Genomic DNA, 15475 nt, shown 5'->3' on the forward strand with positions numbered 1-15475 from the left:
GATTATAAACCACATAGTAATGACTATTTACAGCAGAATCATGCTTTATAAATGATGAATTCAGTATTTACTAATCCATAACTAATGTGCTTATCAATGATGAATAAAACATTTTTAACTGTGTTTATAAACTACATACTAATGTGTATTCATGCGTTATAAATGATGAATTCAGTATTTATTCATGCTTAACTAATGCTTAATAGTGTGTACTCATTATAAAGTGTTACCCTTTTATTTTGTTTATTTACCGCCATCAGATGCCAAAACCAGTGTGTTTATTTTGCAATGATTATGTTGTGGTAATAATATTCAGAGGCATTGCCCTGACTGATGTCTACCTATTAAAGAGGGGACCTCCATATACTGCAGGACTGTCTGCACCTAGTCATGTACATATTCAGTGTGTGTTTACAACAGTCTTTCTTGATTTCTTTTCTATTCTTGCTTTGTTATTATACACGCTTCCTTTTCATCCTGTGCTCTCAAATGCAACATACGTTTTTCTTGCTGTGTTCTCTGCTCCCTCCATAGAAAACTGCCTGTCAAATTAGATCATGGCCACACACTTCAATACTAACCTCTGTAATCTCACACAGATATGGCCGTATACAGGTACTCTACGAACTCCGACCTTACTTTTCATGGTCGGTGTGTTTTACTAGCATGGTTTTGTCTGATTTGTGGGGAGCTATAGCAGAATCAGGGCTTCACAGGCTCCTGTCACCGCCAAGGTTGCGGTAATACGGTGGCGAGAGGAGAGATCCATTTGTCATGGCTCACTGAGTTAGATCCACACCTTATGGATGCTTTGAAGCATGTGCGGAGGCTTGGTCACTGGACTGCAAAGAATGAAGTAAACTGTTCTGTTTCACCTGTGGAAACACAGTGCAGATGCAGGTTTCAACTTTGAACCTTTGGCCAGTTTTTCTAGCTTCCAAATGAGGTACAACTCTGGGAACACCTATGTTCTTACAACTTGACATTTAACTGAAGCTGACAGTTTTTCCAAATCCTGGGAGAACTTCGACAAGGCCACGTTTTTCAGCCTCCTGAGTTACATCCTTATGTAACTTGTTCATGTTTTCCAACTTTGAAACCTCGCGGGATTCCATTTCAAACTGTGAAAATCCCTCTGGAACACCAGAAAATTGGAGGGATTTCTATGTTACTGTCTCCTTCACTGTTATTGTGCTGTCAGAAAGTTTTAGAAGACTTCCTCTCTAGATGCGTAGGTCAAAAGGTCGAAAGCAAATAATTGGCTGGGGCATTTTAAACTCTTGAAAAAACATCTGGTCTGCTCTCCAACCTCTCCTTGAAATGAGCTTGTTATCATGGAGTACTGGAATATCTTGGAGAATATTTGTGTGAAATACCTGAAACTTGCCTTTTCCCATATCTTGACAACTCTCCCCCTCCCCCCTTTCTCAGCCTGAGAGCAGCTTTCTTCTGTTCAGCCAGGTATGTGCATATTGCTCTCCTCTCTCTGTCTCTCTATTCCTAACGTTGTAATTATCTCCAAAACTTGATAAAACCCTCAGGCTCTCTCCCTCTCCCTCTCTCAATCTCGCTTTATTGCCATCGTTATATTGCACTTAATCATCCCATGGTGCTTTACTCGCGTTGGCTTCTGATCTACCCATCCTTATCTCATGCTTTCTCCATCTCCTGTCATCCCTTTGTTCCTTCTTCTTCTTCTCCTTCTCTGGTCCTCTCCCTCCTTCTATGCACACTCACTGTCTCTTTTTCTCTTTTTGCCGTTCCTCAGGCAAAGTATGTTTTTCAAACTCATTACAGTTTGTCAGAAATAGGTCGAATAGCAAAATACTCCCTCTCTCCCTCTCCCTTCTGTTTCCATTATTCCACACCTAGTTTTACTTCAAGCTTGTTTACTCCCTCCACCTCCAATCCCAGCTCCTTCACAAGGCTGTGCTTTCATCTCAGATGATTGCGGGTTTAATCTCACGCCTCTCATGCTAGAGCACGCCTGTGAACCGACAGGATACACTTTGATGCTTTCACATGTGCTAAAAGGTATATCCAGTTTCAGGGATGCAGGAGGTCTACTGTACTTTGACATCTTCCTCCATCGATGTGAAAAGGATGGAACGCCTGCGTTTTAATGCCATTGCAGCACTTTGTAACTTTTTCATTTAAAGCCTTACACCTACATGCATTATTATTCATGTACAGCTGCAAACTAATCAATGGTTGTGTTGTCCTGCGGTGCATTTAAAGACATGGAAGTAGACAGTTTCTTTTTGTTAGCACAGTAAGCTGATGTCTACCACTAACCTAATTCTTTGAATGTCTCGCTTTATTGGGTACACAAATTCCAGCTCATTAATTCATATTAGGCTCAGCACAGCGGGACCCCAACTGTGTGAGGGTGTGTGTGCTTCTATTTAGGCTTTTTAAGAGAAGTAAACATGGAGGGAGGAGTGTATTAAATCAACACAACTCGTATGTTTAAATGAAATTGCTCCTCTGTGATGATCACATGGGTTTTGTGGTTATTGTGGTTATTTTTTTTTTCATTGGTCTTGCTTTTGAGACTGGGGACATCTGTAAATATTTGTGTTGTTGACAAGTTTTTCTGTATGTTCTGTTTGTCTTTTGCAGGATGGTTGAATACTCGCTGGACCTGCAGAATGTCAACTTCACCGCCATCAGAACAGTGAGGGTATTGCGGCCTCTCAAAGCAATTAACAGAGTGCCAAGTAAGTTAAAACACCACTGTTACCAAAATGAATTTAACATAATACATTCCATTGGCCAAAAGGAGACAGTGGACTTGGAGTACCTTAGCAGTACGTACATCATTTGGGCAAGAGTGGATGCCAAGTCATCAAAAGAGTTTTCTGCTGTTTTTAAAATAATTGTTCAATTCATGCTGAAATAAAAACCCTATTATACTGTTATATATCTGACAAGTGAGAGATGAAAGGATGTTCATTCATGTAATGACGTCTGTGGCTTTCATTCAGCACCATGGACAGCTGCCTGCAAGAGCAGCCTGAGCCTGGTAGTTTATTCGCTGTCCGTGGTGCTGAATATAAGTCATTAGCCAGGAATACCTCGACTGTGAACACGTTCAGATCAGATGGAAACGAGCTGTACTCATTAATTGCTGAAAGGAGAGGGATTTGGCTTTGAGCTGATAGAGCCATGATGATTTTTAACCACTGCAGTGAACAACACATCAAAGTTTAACTGATTTTAATTTGTGAAAAGTTTGGTTTGTTACAATACAATGATAAATACCATGCAATGCCATAAAGCCACTTAATCAGAAGCACCCTGTCTCAAAAGTGACAACAGACAATGGGTGGCAAGTTTATTTGTGTAGCATTCTTTCAGCAACAAGACAATATGTAAGACATAAAATACATCATGACAAGATATATAAAAAACGACACAATAGAAAGCACAGTTAACTTGAAAATAGTAAATAAAAAGTAAGATAAAATAAGCTAGAACAAGACAGACTGATAAAAAAAATAACAGCACAGCTACAGTGCAGTGAAAGATATGATTAAATAGTCCCAATTTTAACTTAATAAAAGGGCTCAACCTGGATTACCCAAAAAAAAAAAAACGGAGAGTTGGAGCAGACCTGGGAGTTTGCTTGGAGTTTCTTCCAGCTGAGAGGTACATAAAAACTAAACACTACTTCTTCTTGTTTAGTTTTAGGGACAGAACGCAAACTTGTCCCAGATGAGAAGCAGAAGATACTGTAGATAAACGCATGATTCAACACGAACAAAACACCAATGGATGCAGGCAGTACTTCAGATTTAGGGAGCACAAAAGACTATGGTCAGAATGAGAATGTGACTAGATCCCTATGCAGTTTACTACATTAGCTAATCTAGGGGTTTACTTTCTGTGTTTACTTTGGATCGTACTCAAAAGCATGTATTTGAAATAACGTATGTAAAATTGATTATGTAAAAAGTTTATTTGGAAAGCTTTTAAAGGCACTCGCAGCTTGTGTTTCCCAAACTTCTACAATATAGGGGGAGAGTACAAAGTTAGGATGACCCATAGTCAGAATGGGTACAAATATGCCAATAACATCTCAGTTAAAACATACTAAAATTAACATTTTAAAAAAATGACATGAAAGGACATGGCATTGATTAGACACCACCATCACCGCTCAGCAACCCTAAAGTACTTCAGAGATATTTTTAGGGCTAGTCAGAAGTAAAACAGTCACATCATGTCTGCTTGTGATAACAAGGGAGAGAGAAAGAGAGAGAGAGATACTGCAGTCTGACTGACGTATAAGATTACATTTCTTATTACGAGTCTTATTTTACACAGATCTTTCAGAGTACCACACTGACATTTTATCTCTCAACAGTTCCTAAAAACATTCTGAGAATTCCCCTCGGACATAAACTCAGCTTATTAACACAATTTAACTGTTTTATTCCATGGTGTGCTAATAACTAATGAACAAAGGAACATGTGATGTGTCTTCTCCTCATAATGTCAATCAAATATCGATGATGATTTTCTTTTTTTTTTAATTGAGTTTTTTAATTTTTTTTGGTAATATGGGAAAGAAACAGGTGTAATCACCAAGATATATAGACAAGAACCTTAATATTGGACATTTCAGGAAAAAAACATGGCTTATGTTCAGTGATGTTTTTTATGTTCTATTCCATCATTTTAAAAAATCTCTCTTTCTAAAATATCTTTGCATGGCAAATGTTATATGGTTAATGTTAACGTAAAGTCACTGGAATTCTAGAGTAGCCACTTTAATATATAAAGTTTCTGTTTATTTTTGGAAAAATTCATCTTCAAACTGCTGATTAGATCACTGATTAGTTTTTCATGGCCTGGTACGTCTTGTTTTAATAATTCCGTGCACAGTTTCAGTTAAAGATCAGCACTTGTAATACTGTGAGATTGGGTTTGAGTATGGTGCTTACGGCTCCACCTTGCTCACAGATGCTTCTTCGTGTTGTCAGTGACACGACAAATGCCGCAGCACTGATTGTGTTTAATTCCACTATTCATTGTGGAGCAAATGGGCCACATTAAACCAGGATCATTGTATGCAGCACCATACATGTCGACACAAACCCGACTGCCAAATGAAGCCCAAATGCCTTGTTGTCTTGACTATAATTATATAAATTTGATTGTGTACCTGTTATTGCGAGGAGCTGGCCCAGCACTTTACAGGTGCAGCTGTGTCTGTGTGCAAATTGATTTTGTCTTTTGCATTTCAAACAATGATCTGCTAAAAAATAAAAATGGAAAGACTAAAATTGAAAAGGCCAAAGAGAGAACAGAGAGGTCACATTTAATCTCTGCTCAGCCATTGTATTGGATATAGTCATAATAGCTATACAAGTCGTTTCATCCTGTGTGAGGAAACAAATTCCAGAGGACACAAGTGCAGGGTTATTTAAATCCATTAAAAGTAATTTCATCCACCCTGAACTGTTCTGATTTTGACAAAATCTCATCAGCACCCTAACCCATGCTCAGACATCGCTGAAGTGTTTTGAGCGCCCAAACCCCGTCACGTCGACTCCGAGAGTGCTGCTTAGTCTCTATCCTTTTTGATGATGATAATCAGAGCATGCTTCTAGTTGCTTTTGTGCTTTATGTGTCTAAATTGTGCCTAGCAGGCAATCATTTTAAGATGCTATGAGTACTCTCTAAGTCGGATATGCTGGTGCTTGAAGTTAATGTTGTTTTGCTTCTTTTATAAGTATAATTGCTAAACCTCCCACTGCTCATAAATCTGCAACATAAACTATCCGAGCAATTTCTTTTTTTTCCTTCTCTGAAAGCAGTTGCAGCTAATTTGGTTGGTCACAAGGAAATGTGTGTTGACTTCTATATTTGGCACATCATTATATAGAAAATATATGAGCATGCATGCACACATGGAGAGCACTTAAACATACATGGGAGACCAGTGATGTACCAAGAATAAAGGATGCTTCTGTTTCAAATTCAGATGAAATATCCTACGATATGAGTGGAAAGTATTGTTTTTGCAGCTCCCGTTTTCCAACACTTTTTGGCTCAAATATAGCTTAACCATGTCATGTGATCTACTTCAGTCCACCTTGAGAACCAAAATTGCTGGAACCACTAGAGAAAATTGCAATTGAACATTTAATATCCAGGAACTGACATTATAAGCACTATCACTGACCACACCTGGTCCAGCCATATACTAGGTTTTGACCTACTCTTGTTGTCCTTCTGTCTCTGTCTGTGAAAAGATAGAAATACCCTCTATGACTGCATTCCCTTTGTTTGTATCAATGTTCCGCTTTGCATCATTCACTCAGGGCTAATCTCTAATCCAGGCTCCACCCCTCCTCATAACTAGTTGCAGTATTTTTTACCCAAACTATGATCTTTACAAAACTCATTTATTGGAGACTTTCCTTATGTTCCTTATTATAAGCTTTGTTCAAATGACCTGTGTTTTTGTTTTCTTGATAAGTGTCACAGGAATAATGACTGTGGTCTCTATCGTATAACTTTGAGGATGACTACAATCGTCATCTCTTCTTAACAGGGTAGTTTTGGTTGCCTTATCTCAACTATACTGCAATCATAGCAGTGACAGACGACAAAACAGATGACTAAACATTCAAGTCATTTTTTGCATCCATTTTTTGTTTAGACATGGGGACTATTTTAAGACTGTTTCTTTAGTGTGAGATGAGTTAGGTTGTGCTCACCAGACGTCATGACATGGAAAACTAAACTCTGTTAACTTTATACTCATTAAAGCACCAAAGCAAACATTAAACAACAGCTACCCAACTAGTACACAAAATATTCCACTCCGTAAGTCTTGCATTACAGAGGTTTGTGTTTCAAACTTTCATTACATTCCTAATGGCCATTGAATGGGTTATTTTGTACAGCTCTCTGTTGGGAGGAAACATAAACAATGATAAGTCATTAGAGTCTAAACCATGTTTACAGCTGTAATCTGGCAATTCTATGAACAGAGGTGACATTTCTATTCATTAAGCTTCCTTTTTGACATTAAAAAGGCGAATGTGTTATATTGGTCTATATGTAACAGTCAGTGTAAGAAAGTCACCAAACACTTTGATCCCCTCGCACTAGATTGATGCGTTTTCTTTGCGGTTTATTCAGCAACGTTTCAATAAGGACACGGCATTTGTGTTTAAGGAAGGATAAAAGAGAAGAAGAAGCAGGTGAGATAGGAGAAAAAAGAGACACAAAGAGAGACAAACGAGGGAGGGAAAAGGGGATTATCCGGCTCCATGAAGGATAGGCAAAGATGGACGAGAGGAAGAGAGGGATGATGAGAGGAAAGATGCGGGGGGACTCAGATGAGCAGGCTATTACGATGATAGATAGAGCCGAGGAGACAAGTGCATGGGATGGAGGGAGACGTCGGATGAATAGGGATGAAATGAGCAAGGGACAGAGAGTATGGAGGCGGGGACAGTGGAAGATCAGATGAGAAAAGCGAGATGATTAGATCTTAGAGAATAAGAATTCTTTTATAATTGATCTTGATTTTCATTAATATGCCGGTGAATTGACAAGCAGCACTATCCAAACATTCGTTCATTCACACACAAAACACTCACACACACAACCGCAACACATTTTTTATTTAACTTAAATGAACTGCTGTTGGGTGAGGTGCTAATCCTACTGTTGCAATTTCTCTCCTGAGACCCTGAGTCTAAGAGAGATAGCAAAACAAACACACTCTCTCACACACACACACACACACACACACACACACACACACACACACACACACACACCACTTGAAGCCACCATGGTTCCATGTACTGTATGCTCAAGATATTTACAGTAATTGGGCAGTTTTAGTGTGGCAACCATTAATGCAGAAAAAAAAAAATTGGCTAATGTTTGAGATGCTGGAATAAAATGGCTGCCTGTATGCTTAAACATGCCATCTTAGGTTTTACCTGTGGGTTGTGATCTATTCTTGTGGTGGTAATTACATAACTTATCGACAGGTAACTATCCAGAATCTCTCTAGGTTATGTTCCAAGGAAAACAAAACCTCCTGTTTATAAGAGAACATTGTTATTCAAAGCTAATGTTCAGAGCAATTTTGTAAAGATATTCCTGTTCCCCAAAAGACACCACAAAACTCAGGATCTTGCTATTATCCTCAGCTGTACGTTTTCTGCTAACTAGATAATATTAGTAGGTTAATATGTTAAGTGTGTGAATGTGGACCATGGTAAAAACTGACTTCTTCTTCTCAGCATGTCAGCATATTTATTATAACAATATCCATGCTAAATAATAATAACAAATGTCGGCAGTGAACGTCAAAAAATCCAAAATCGTCCTACACCAGCGACTGTCTGTTGACCGGGTCTGTCCATGAAGCGTAAAAGCTTTCTTGAACTGGATGGCTCACTTAAGCTTCATCAAGTATCGACAGAACAATTACCAACATAAATATGAAAGTGTAAAGTTATTTTGTTGACCTCCAGCCTCAGTGGCCACGGGATGAAAAGGTCAGTTTATAACAAGCACAGCTGTGCGCTGCTCCAGCACCAGCTGCCGAAAGCCAGTTTTCTCACTCGTCTTTATTTGTTGGAAGAATAAAGAAGCAATTCTCTCCTTTATTAAAGACAATTTACCAGAGCTCATCTCAGGGGTAATTCCATCTCCATGCTGTCGGCGAGACACAAACACAGAGTGCTTTACTCTTGCAGACACACACAAACACACCAGCCTATGCACACACACAATATATGCTGGGACACCAAACAACAACCAATGCAAAGCTGCAAACACTTGCATACACGCACTTGTCGGCACATGTGCACATGCATTCAGTGGACGACGTGTGAAGTGAACAGAAGAGTCAGTTAATGGGACGCTAATGGAAATTAGCCAGGCCTGATTCCCACTGGCCACAGCTTAAATGACTGGGCCTGTTTACTACATTACCCACAACCCTCCCCTTGGGAGAAGGCTGTATTAGCAGCCAAGGTAACGGTCATCAGCAAATTCTCTCCCTCCCACCCCCTCCCCTTTCATTTCTATTCTGTTAATTCTCACTTCTTATCTAGTTTGCTCTTTGCTCATTTCCTTTTGCTTCTAATGCTCCCCTCCCTCCATCTGAAGCTGCTCCCGCATTCTGCTGCAAACGATTCAAATGATTAAAGTTGCTTTTTATATAAAACATTTGATGCTCTAACACTTGGTAATATCCCATGATCAAATAGCCAGGCTAATGTTATTATTCCTATAAAGCGACTTTAATTTTACTTCCTAGTGGGAACAATTTGGAATCTTTTCATCTTTTAATCAAGTCTCAGACTTGGGAAATAAGTTGTTATACTGTGTCCTTTTATGTGCTGCTTTATGTCTCTTTTCTACATTTTTAACATTTTGCCTTGTTTCCTTCTTTTATTTTATGTGATTAACTTATTCGTATTTTGAAATATATTATATACAGTTTACTATTATTACTATTGATTCATATTTTAATAAATACATTGATGGATATTTTTCACATTAAGGTGTCTTGAGTGATATTGCAGCACTATGTCATCAAACAGACTTAATCCATGTGAGGAAAAGAGACGTCTGTTTCAACTTCCTCAAAGGAACTCAGGTTCTGTGATGCATAATGTCTGGCACCAAAACTTCCACTGTTGGATGTCCAGTTTAGTTCAGTGTAATTTAGTTGGATTCAGATCAAATAACTTGATTTTAATGGCACTTTGCATAGTCAAACCAGTAATCACAGTAATTTAAAAAAAAACAAGGCCATCAATAGAAATGGATCAAAGTAGAAGTGCTTTCCTGGGAACCTTTTTATAATTATTCTGCCCTGGCTGGCAGTGAGCGCTAACTGTTTGAAGTTAGGAAGGAATTTCCTTCCCTTAAATCATTAAACATTTTTTTCCCAACGATATCTTTATTTATTTCCAGACATAATAACACATACATATATCAAACACGACCAAGACATTAAAAACAAAAAAAACAACAACTTGACTACACAATAAAAAATAAAAAATAAAAATACAAATAATACATAAGAAAATGAAAGTAAATAAGAAGGGAGAGAATAAGTCCAAAACCAACCACACATTGCTCATATTCACAAGTAAGCATTATGCTGCATAAATTAGATAGTGGTCATTCAACACCAGACCGTAATCGTTTCCCAAAGGAACTGCTGAGGGCCAGTTATGGGTTCTCCCCAGCTAGTTCCACCAAATGAGACAAGTCTTTGTTTGCAAGAAAGTTTCTAAAGGGGCCCCAGATGTTATCAAAAATTGGTTGCTTACCCCTGATTGCATTCGTAATCTTTTCTAAGGGCAGAGTCGTTGTTAGTTCTGAAAGCCATTTACCTATCCTTGGTCTATCTACCTCTTTCCAAGCAATTGCAATGACTCTTTTTGCCAACAACAGGCCTATATCAAGAAATATTCTATGCTTCTTTCTTATGTTACACTTAGCTGGATAAATGCCCAATAGAAAAAGTTTTGGTTCCAACTGTAAATTTATCTCTAAAATTTCCTCAATACACTGTTTCACTTCTTCCCAGAATTTCTTTATTTGAGAACACTGCCACAAACAATGGAAAATCGTGCCCTTTTCCTTATCACATATTATACAAACATCCAGTATGTCACTGTTGAATTTATTAAGTTTAACTGGAGTTATATAAGAACGCATCAACCAGTTGTACTGCAGAAATCTTAAACGTGTGTTCACTGTTTGTAATTGTGCTTTGGTACAGGCCCTCTCCCACTCCTCAATGGAGATATTCTCCTGTAGGTCCTCTCTCCAGGACTCAAGCTTTTTTACTGATGTTTCTGAAGATTGACCAACCAGTTCCTCATATATTTTGGAAATCAAGCCTCTCCCCTGGCAGTCTTTCACCATCATTTCGTCAAGTGTTGATAGGCTAGGCATGGACAAGGACTGTTTTTGTTGTGTTCTAATAAAATCTCTCAATTCTAAATATCTAAAGAACTGGCTATGAGCTATGTTGTGTTTGGCAACAATTTCATCAAAAGACATCAGATGTTTATCATCAGGACAATAAAGATCTCCTATTTTTCCTAACCCCTGTCCAGCCCAAGTTTTAAATCCCCACTCATCTCCTCCAGATCATTTCCCCATATTGGACTAAATAATGAGAGCGAGTCAACTACTTTGGATATTTCTTAACTTGTTGCCACACACTAATCATGATTTTAGTCAAAGGATTCTTGCTATTCTTTTTAATTTCTTAAAATTGGCGGAGTACAGATAAGCGGGCAAAGACAGCTTCAGTGTATAACCTTCCATTTCTCTCCACTGTGGCATATTCTCCTCCGCATAGTAGAACATCAGTGTTCTCAGTTACACTGCCCAGTAGTACCATAGTGGGTTTGGGCATTTAAGCTCTCCTCTATCATACGGCAAGTACAACAATGATAGGCTCAGCCTTGGGCATCTTTTGTTCCAAAGAAACTTGATGAAAAGTGTCTTCAGTTGAGAAAATAAGTTGTTTGGTGGTGGTAGAGGTACATTTTGAAACAAATACAACAGTTTAGGAAGTACATTCATTTTGAGAGTATGTATTCTCCCCATTAATGACATTGGTAAAGCAGCCCATCTATCTAAAGAATTTGAGACATTAAATCATTAAACATTAACATAAAAAATTCAGACTAAGCTCATCATACTGCTCACCAAAGGTTGTTGTCTGTGTTTGTAGGGAGAAGGGAGGAAGGACATCTTGTATTTTTCAGAACAAAGCTGAAATCTTTCCCCTTTGAGAGGGATTTAATTGCCATGAGAAATGTGCATTTTTCTGTTGGGAAGTGAAACGTTCTGCATTGCTCAAGAACATTTCCCACAAGGACATAGAAAACTAGTTTGATTCATTGCTAATGATTCTTCATTGCTCAGACTGAATACATATGTAACATTTAGAATATGGCTGTACTTTTTCAGTGCAATGTCACATTTGATGTTTAGTCAAACATCCACGTATACTTAAAGGCTTTCCAGCTTCCTTATCTTCTGCTTCTTTAGACTCAAACATCTTAAATCAAGTGTAATTTTCCAGGACCCCTGGGAGAAGGTCTGAAGACCGCCCGCCCACTTTCCCCTGATTAGTCAACTAAATGCTGTATCAATCCTCTATCAATTTTACCCATTGAATTTAACCCCTGGTTTAGTTTCCTTATACAGATCAGAGCCAAAGTAATGGGCCGTGGGATCACAATTAGTGTGGAGATTAGGGATTGATTAGCTAATTATGATAATACGACGGCTTATATGGAAATGCCAGTGTAATGTGTTAATTTCTGCTGAGTGGGAGGGGAAAACAGAGAATGTGTTTGTTGGGAAAAGAGAGTGAGAGTGAAAGAGTTAGTTAGGTGGATAGAAGAGAATTTTGAAAGTGTGTGTGTGTTTCTGTCTACAAGTGCACAAATTATACAGATGCATCTTTGTGACTGATACCTTAGTATGCATTCTTTGGTGTCTCTTTACACGCAACAATCAGTGTGTCAGACTCCCTGTGATCCCGTTCAGTGGCTGCCTCTGTCAAAGAGTAAATGTCTGATGCATTGCGCATCAAAAGGTCAACAGACTACAACTGCTCCTTCAAATGTGGAAGAGAAGGGGCATTATCTTCTGCCTGAATTTGGAGGACATTAGTTTAGTTAGTGTCTTCTGTAATCTGAGTATCTCAAAAGTTTTTATTAGTGTATAATCTCCTGAATATAGGAATACTTATGTTTTTGTTACCTTAGCATGAGCAGTTTTTATCTACATACGCCAGAAAAATGAGAAAAACAAGAAAAGCGTCACAAATCCAGTCTACCTAAAATTAAGATTAGAGGTGGGTCACATTTCGGATTAGAACTGAGGTTATGAGGCATGTGTCGTTAAGAGAAAACACTACTGTTAGTATAAGCAGATGTGAGAAGAACAGGGAACAATATTTAAACGTCATCCATCTGTAACACGGTGATATACTCGGACATAAATCTTACTAACGTATAAATGTTTTTGTGTTTGTATCCTCAGGCATGCGTATCCTTGTGAACCTGCTGTTGGACACGCTGCCCATGCTGGGTAACGTCCTCCTCCTCTGCTTCTTTGTCTTCTTCATCTTCGGCATCATTGGAGTTCAGCTGTGGGCTGGGCTGCTGAGGAACCGCTGCTACCCGGAGGAGAACTTCACACTGTGAGTCACTGCCTGCTGCGTGTGTGTCAGTGTGTGAAAAGCATGAGAAGATAACCAAGTGTGAGACAATGTGAAGCTTGAGGATCTGTGACGTGTTTATCTGTTTAATTCAATTTTAAGCGCCAATTCATAACAACTTAACGAGTTATCTCAGGACACTTTTTGAGTGTAACGGATTTAGACCGTAATTCTTATAAAGTTATTTACAGAGACCCAAAAATTACAACCATGAGCAAGCACTTGGTGACAGTGGCAAGGAAAAACTTCCTTTTAAGAGGCAGAAAACTTTGTTGTGGGGTTGGAGTATATATTCATACCCGGAGCCAGGTATGAATATTTACAAGTTGTAGCTGATAAAAAAATAAGTATACATGTATAAGAACACACTGTGGCAACATGTGCTTTTCCATAAGTGTATGACTACATAGTTCCGTAACCTCCCCTTTCATTGCCAGCCCTCCCTCAATGTGACTCTAGAAGATTAATTACATCATCTACTCAATTTACTGATATTACCATAGAGAGAGATGAAGGCTCTCTCTGTGTGTGTCTCTCTTGCTCTCTCTGGTTTTCGAGTGCTAATATAATGAGGCTGATTGCAAACTAAAATTTGCACAAAGCAAATATTATTATCTTGAAGTCAATTCTGCCACTTAATTAAAAACCGACACTCTTTTTCTTTCACCCCCCATCCCTGTGATTATAACATGTGAGCGGTGTTTGGCATGTACAGCAGGCTGACATAAGTTTAATTGCTCACATAAGCATCCTAGCCCTCAGTTTCACAAAAAGCCACAGAGAGTGAATAGGGCTAAATGCGATAATCCTTTCTCAGTGTTTACGCCAGGTATGTAAGATGTCTTTTTTTTCTTCCTTTGTTTTTTGTTGTTGAAGGAATGAGGAACATTTTAAAATGTTGGTAAAGGTTAGGAAAAGATTGTGACATTGACTGGACCAATGTCCAAGTAACACATTTTGTTGATCACCCATCCATCCTGACCTACATTAATAACAATTTAACACTATTTGTGCATTTGTTCCTGACAGACAAAAGTAATAATTCATACTATGGGCACTAGAGGTCATTGTGAGGTAAATGTAAACATAAGACCTTTTAGGCATTTTTAACAATGGTAAATTCTGTTCTTTTGAGGGCAGTAAATAATATCTGCTTAAATGGGGTATATCATTTACCATAATTACATTATAGAGTCTAGCTGTTGATTCAGATATTTTGTAAATGTGTGAGACTAGATTTGTTAAAAGGGGATGATGCTGCATTTGCACAGGGCCCAGGTATAACAATACAGTACATTCAGTATAACGTATCGGTCAATTTCATCATTCAAATTTCAGAAATATAGAGCAAACATGAGTCTTTCAATACCAGTTATAACTATATGTTTACTGATGTCACTTCTCCTTCCGTTGACCCAATAATATGTTATTCATATCTCATTAACATCTCTTCATTTTCACAGCTTCTTCTAGAACTCATTCATGTGTTTAATATTTAACCTTTTTACACTTTTTGTTTATATCAGAGTTACTTTTCTCCCAAATGACTCCCCAGCTCCCACATCCCTGAAGCCGCAGCGTCACTTGGGAGTTTTCGGGTCTCTCTACAGGGGCCCAGACCCCACGCTGTGCTGTGGGAAAAAAAATATTCTTACTTAGTTTCAATGAATCTGCTTCCGTCGTCTCATTTGAGAACACAAGTAGCACCCACTGACCTGCTTTCCTGTGTTCTTCCAAGGAAACTACAAAGTATTTTTCCACTGCCGTTCTCAATTGGCATCATCTCCTCATCATCATATATATCAGCGATTAACTGTGTTTGTTGCAAATCAGCAACTGCTGTGCACGCACACACAGTCACAGATATGCCCTTATTTGTACACACACACATGCAAGGATGCACATTGATACCTGCACACACACAATCACAAACTATCCCACTGATGCACACAGCAGGGTATTTGGGTTTTGGAAAAGGTCTAAGCTTTAAGATGCTAATAATGTGAACCAGATGTACTGTACCTTTATCTCCCTGCTACCTCCAACCTTTACAGTGTGACAATTGGATGCATTTGGCTTTTTTAGTTTTCTATATCTTTTCACCTTCTCACTCTTTCCCTTTGTTTGGGGTGAAATCTTATTTTGGCGCATGCGTGAGATCATTATTGTTGCAGTAGTATTGCATGGTATTTCCAGGATTAATGTTCTGTATCTCAGTGGCTGTGG

General features: G+C 38.5%; 1 protein-coding gene across 2 annotated transcripts in view; it reads left to right on the top strand.

Moving 5' to 3' along the window:
* The window catches only part of LOC127355058 (voltage-dependent T-type calcium channel subunit alpha-1I-like), a 219049-nt gene that overhangs the window by 106145 nt on the left and 97429 nt on the right, over positions 1-15475 (top strand). For both annotated transcript variants that reach the window (XM_051385530.1, XM_051385529.1), the window contains 2 exons: positions 2623-2720; positions 13072-13231. In XM_051385530.1, the coding sequence (XP_051241490.1) occupies positions 2623-2720; positions 13072-13231 (258 nt within the window). The remainder of the gene's footprint in view (positions 1-2622; positions 2721-13071; positions 13232-15475) is intronic.

The sequence above is a fragment of the Dicentrarchus labrax genome, unplaced genomic scaffold, assembly GCF_905237075.1.
Source record: "Dicentrarchus labrax unplaced genomic scaffold, dlabrax2021, whole genome shotgun sequence".
NCBI lineage: Eukaryota > Metazoa > Chordata > Actinopteri > Moronidae > Dicentrarchus > Dicentrarchus labrax.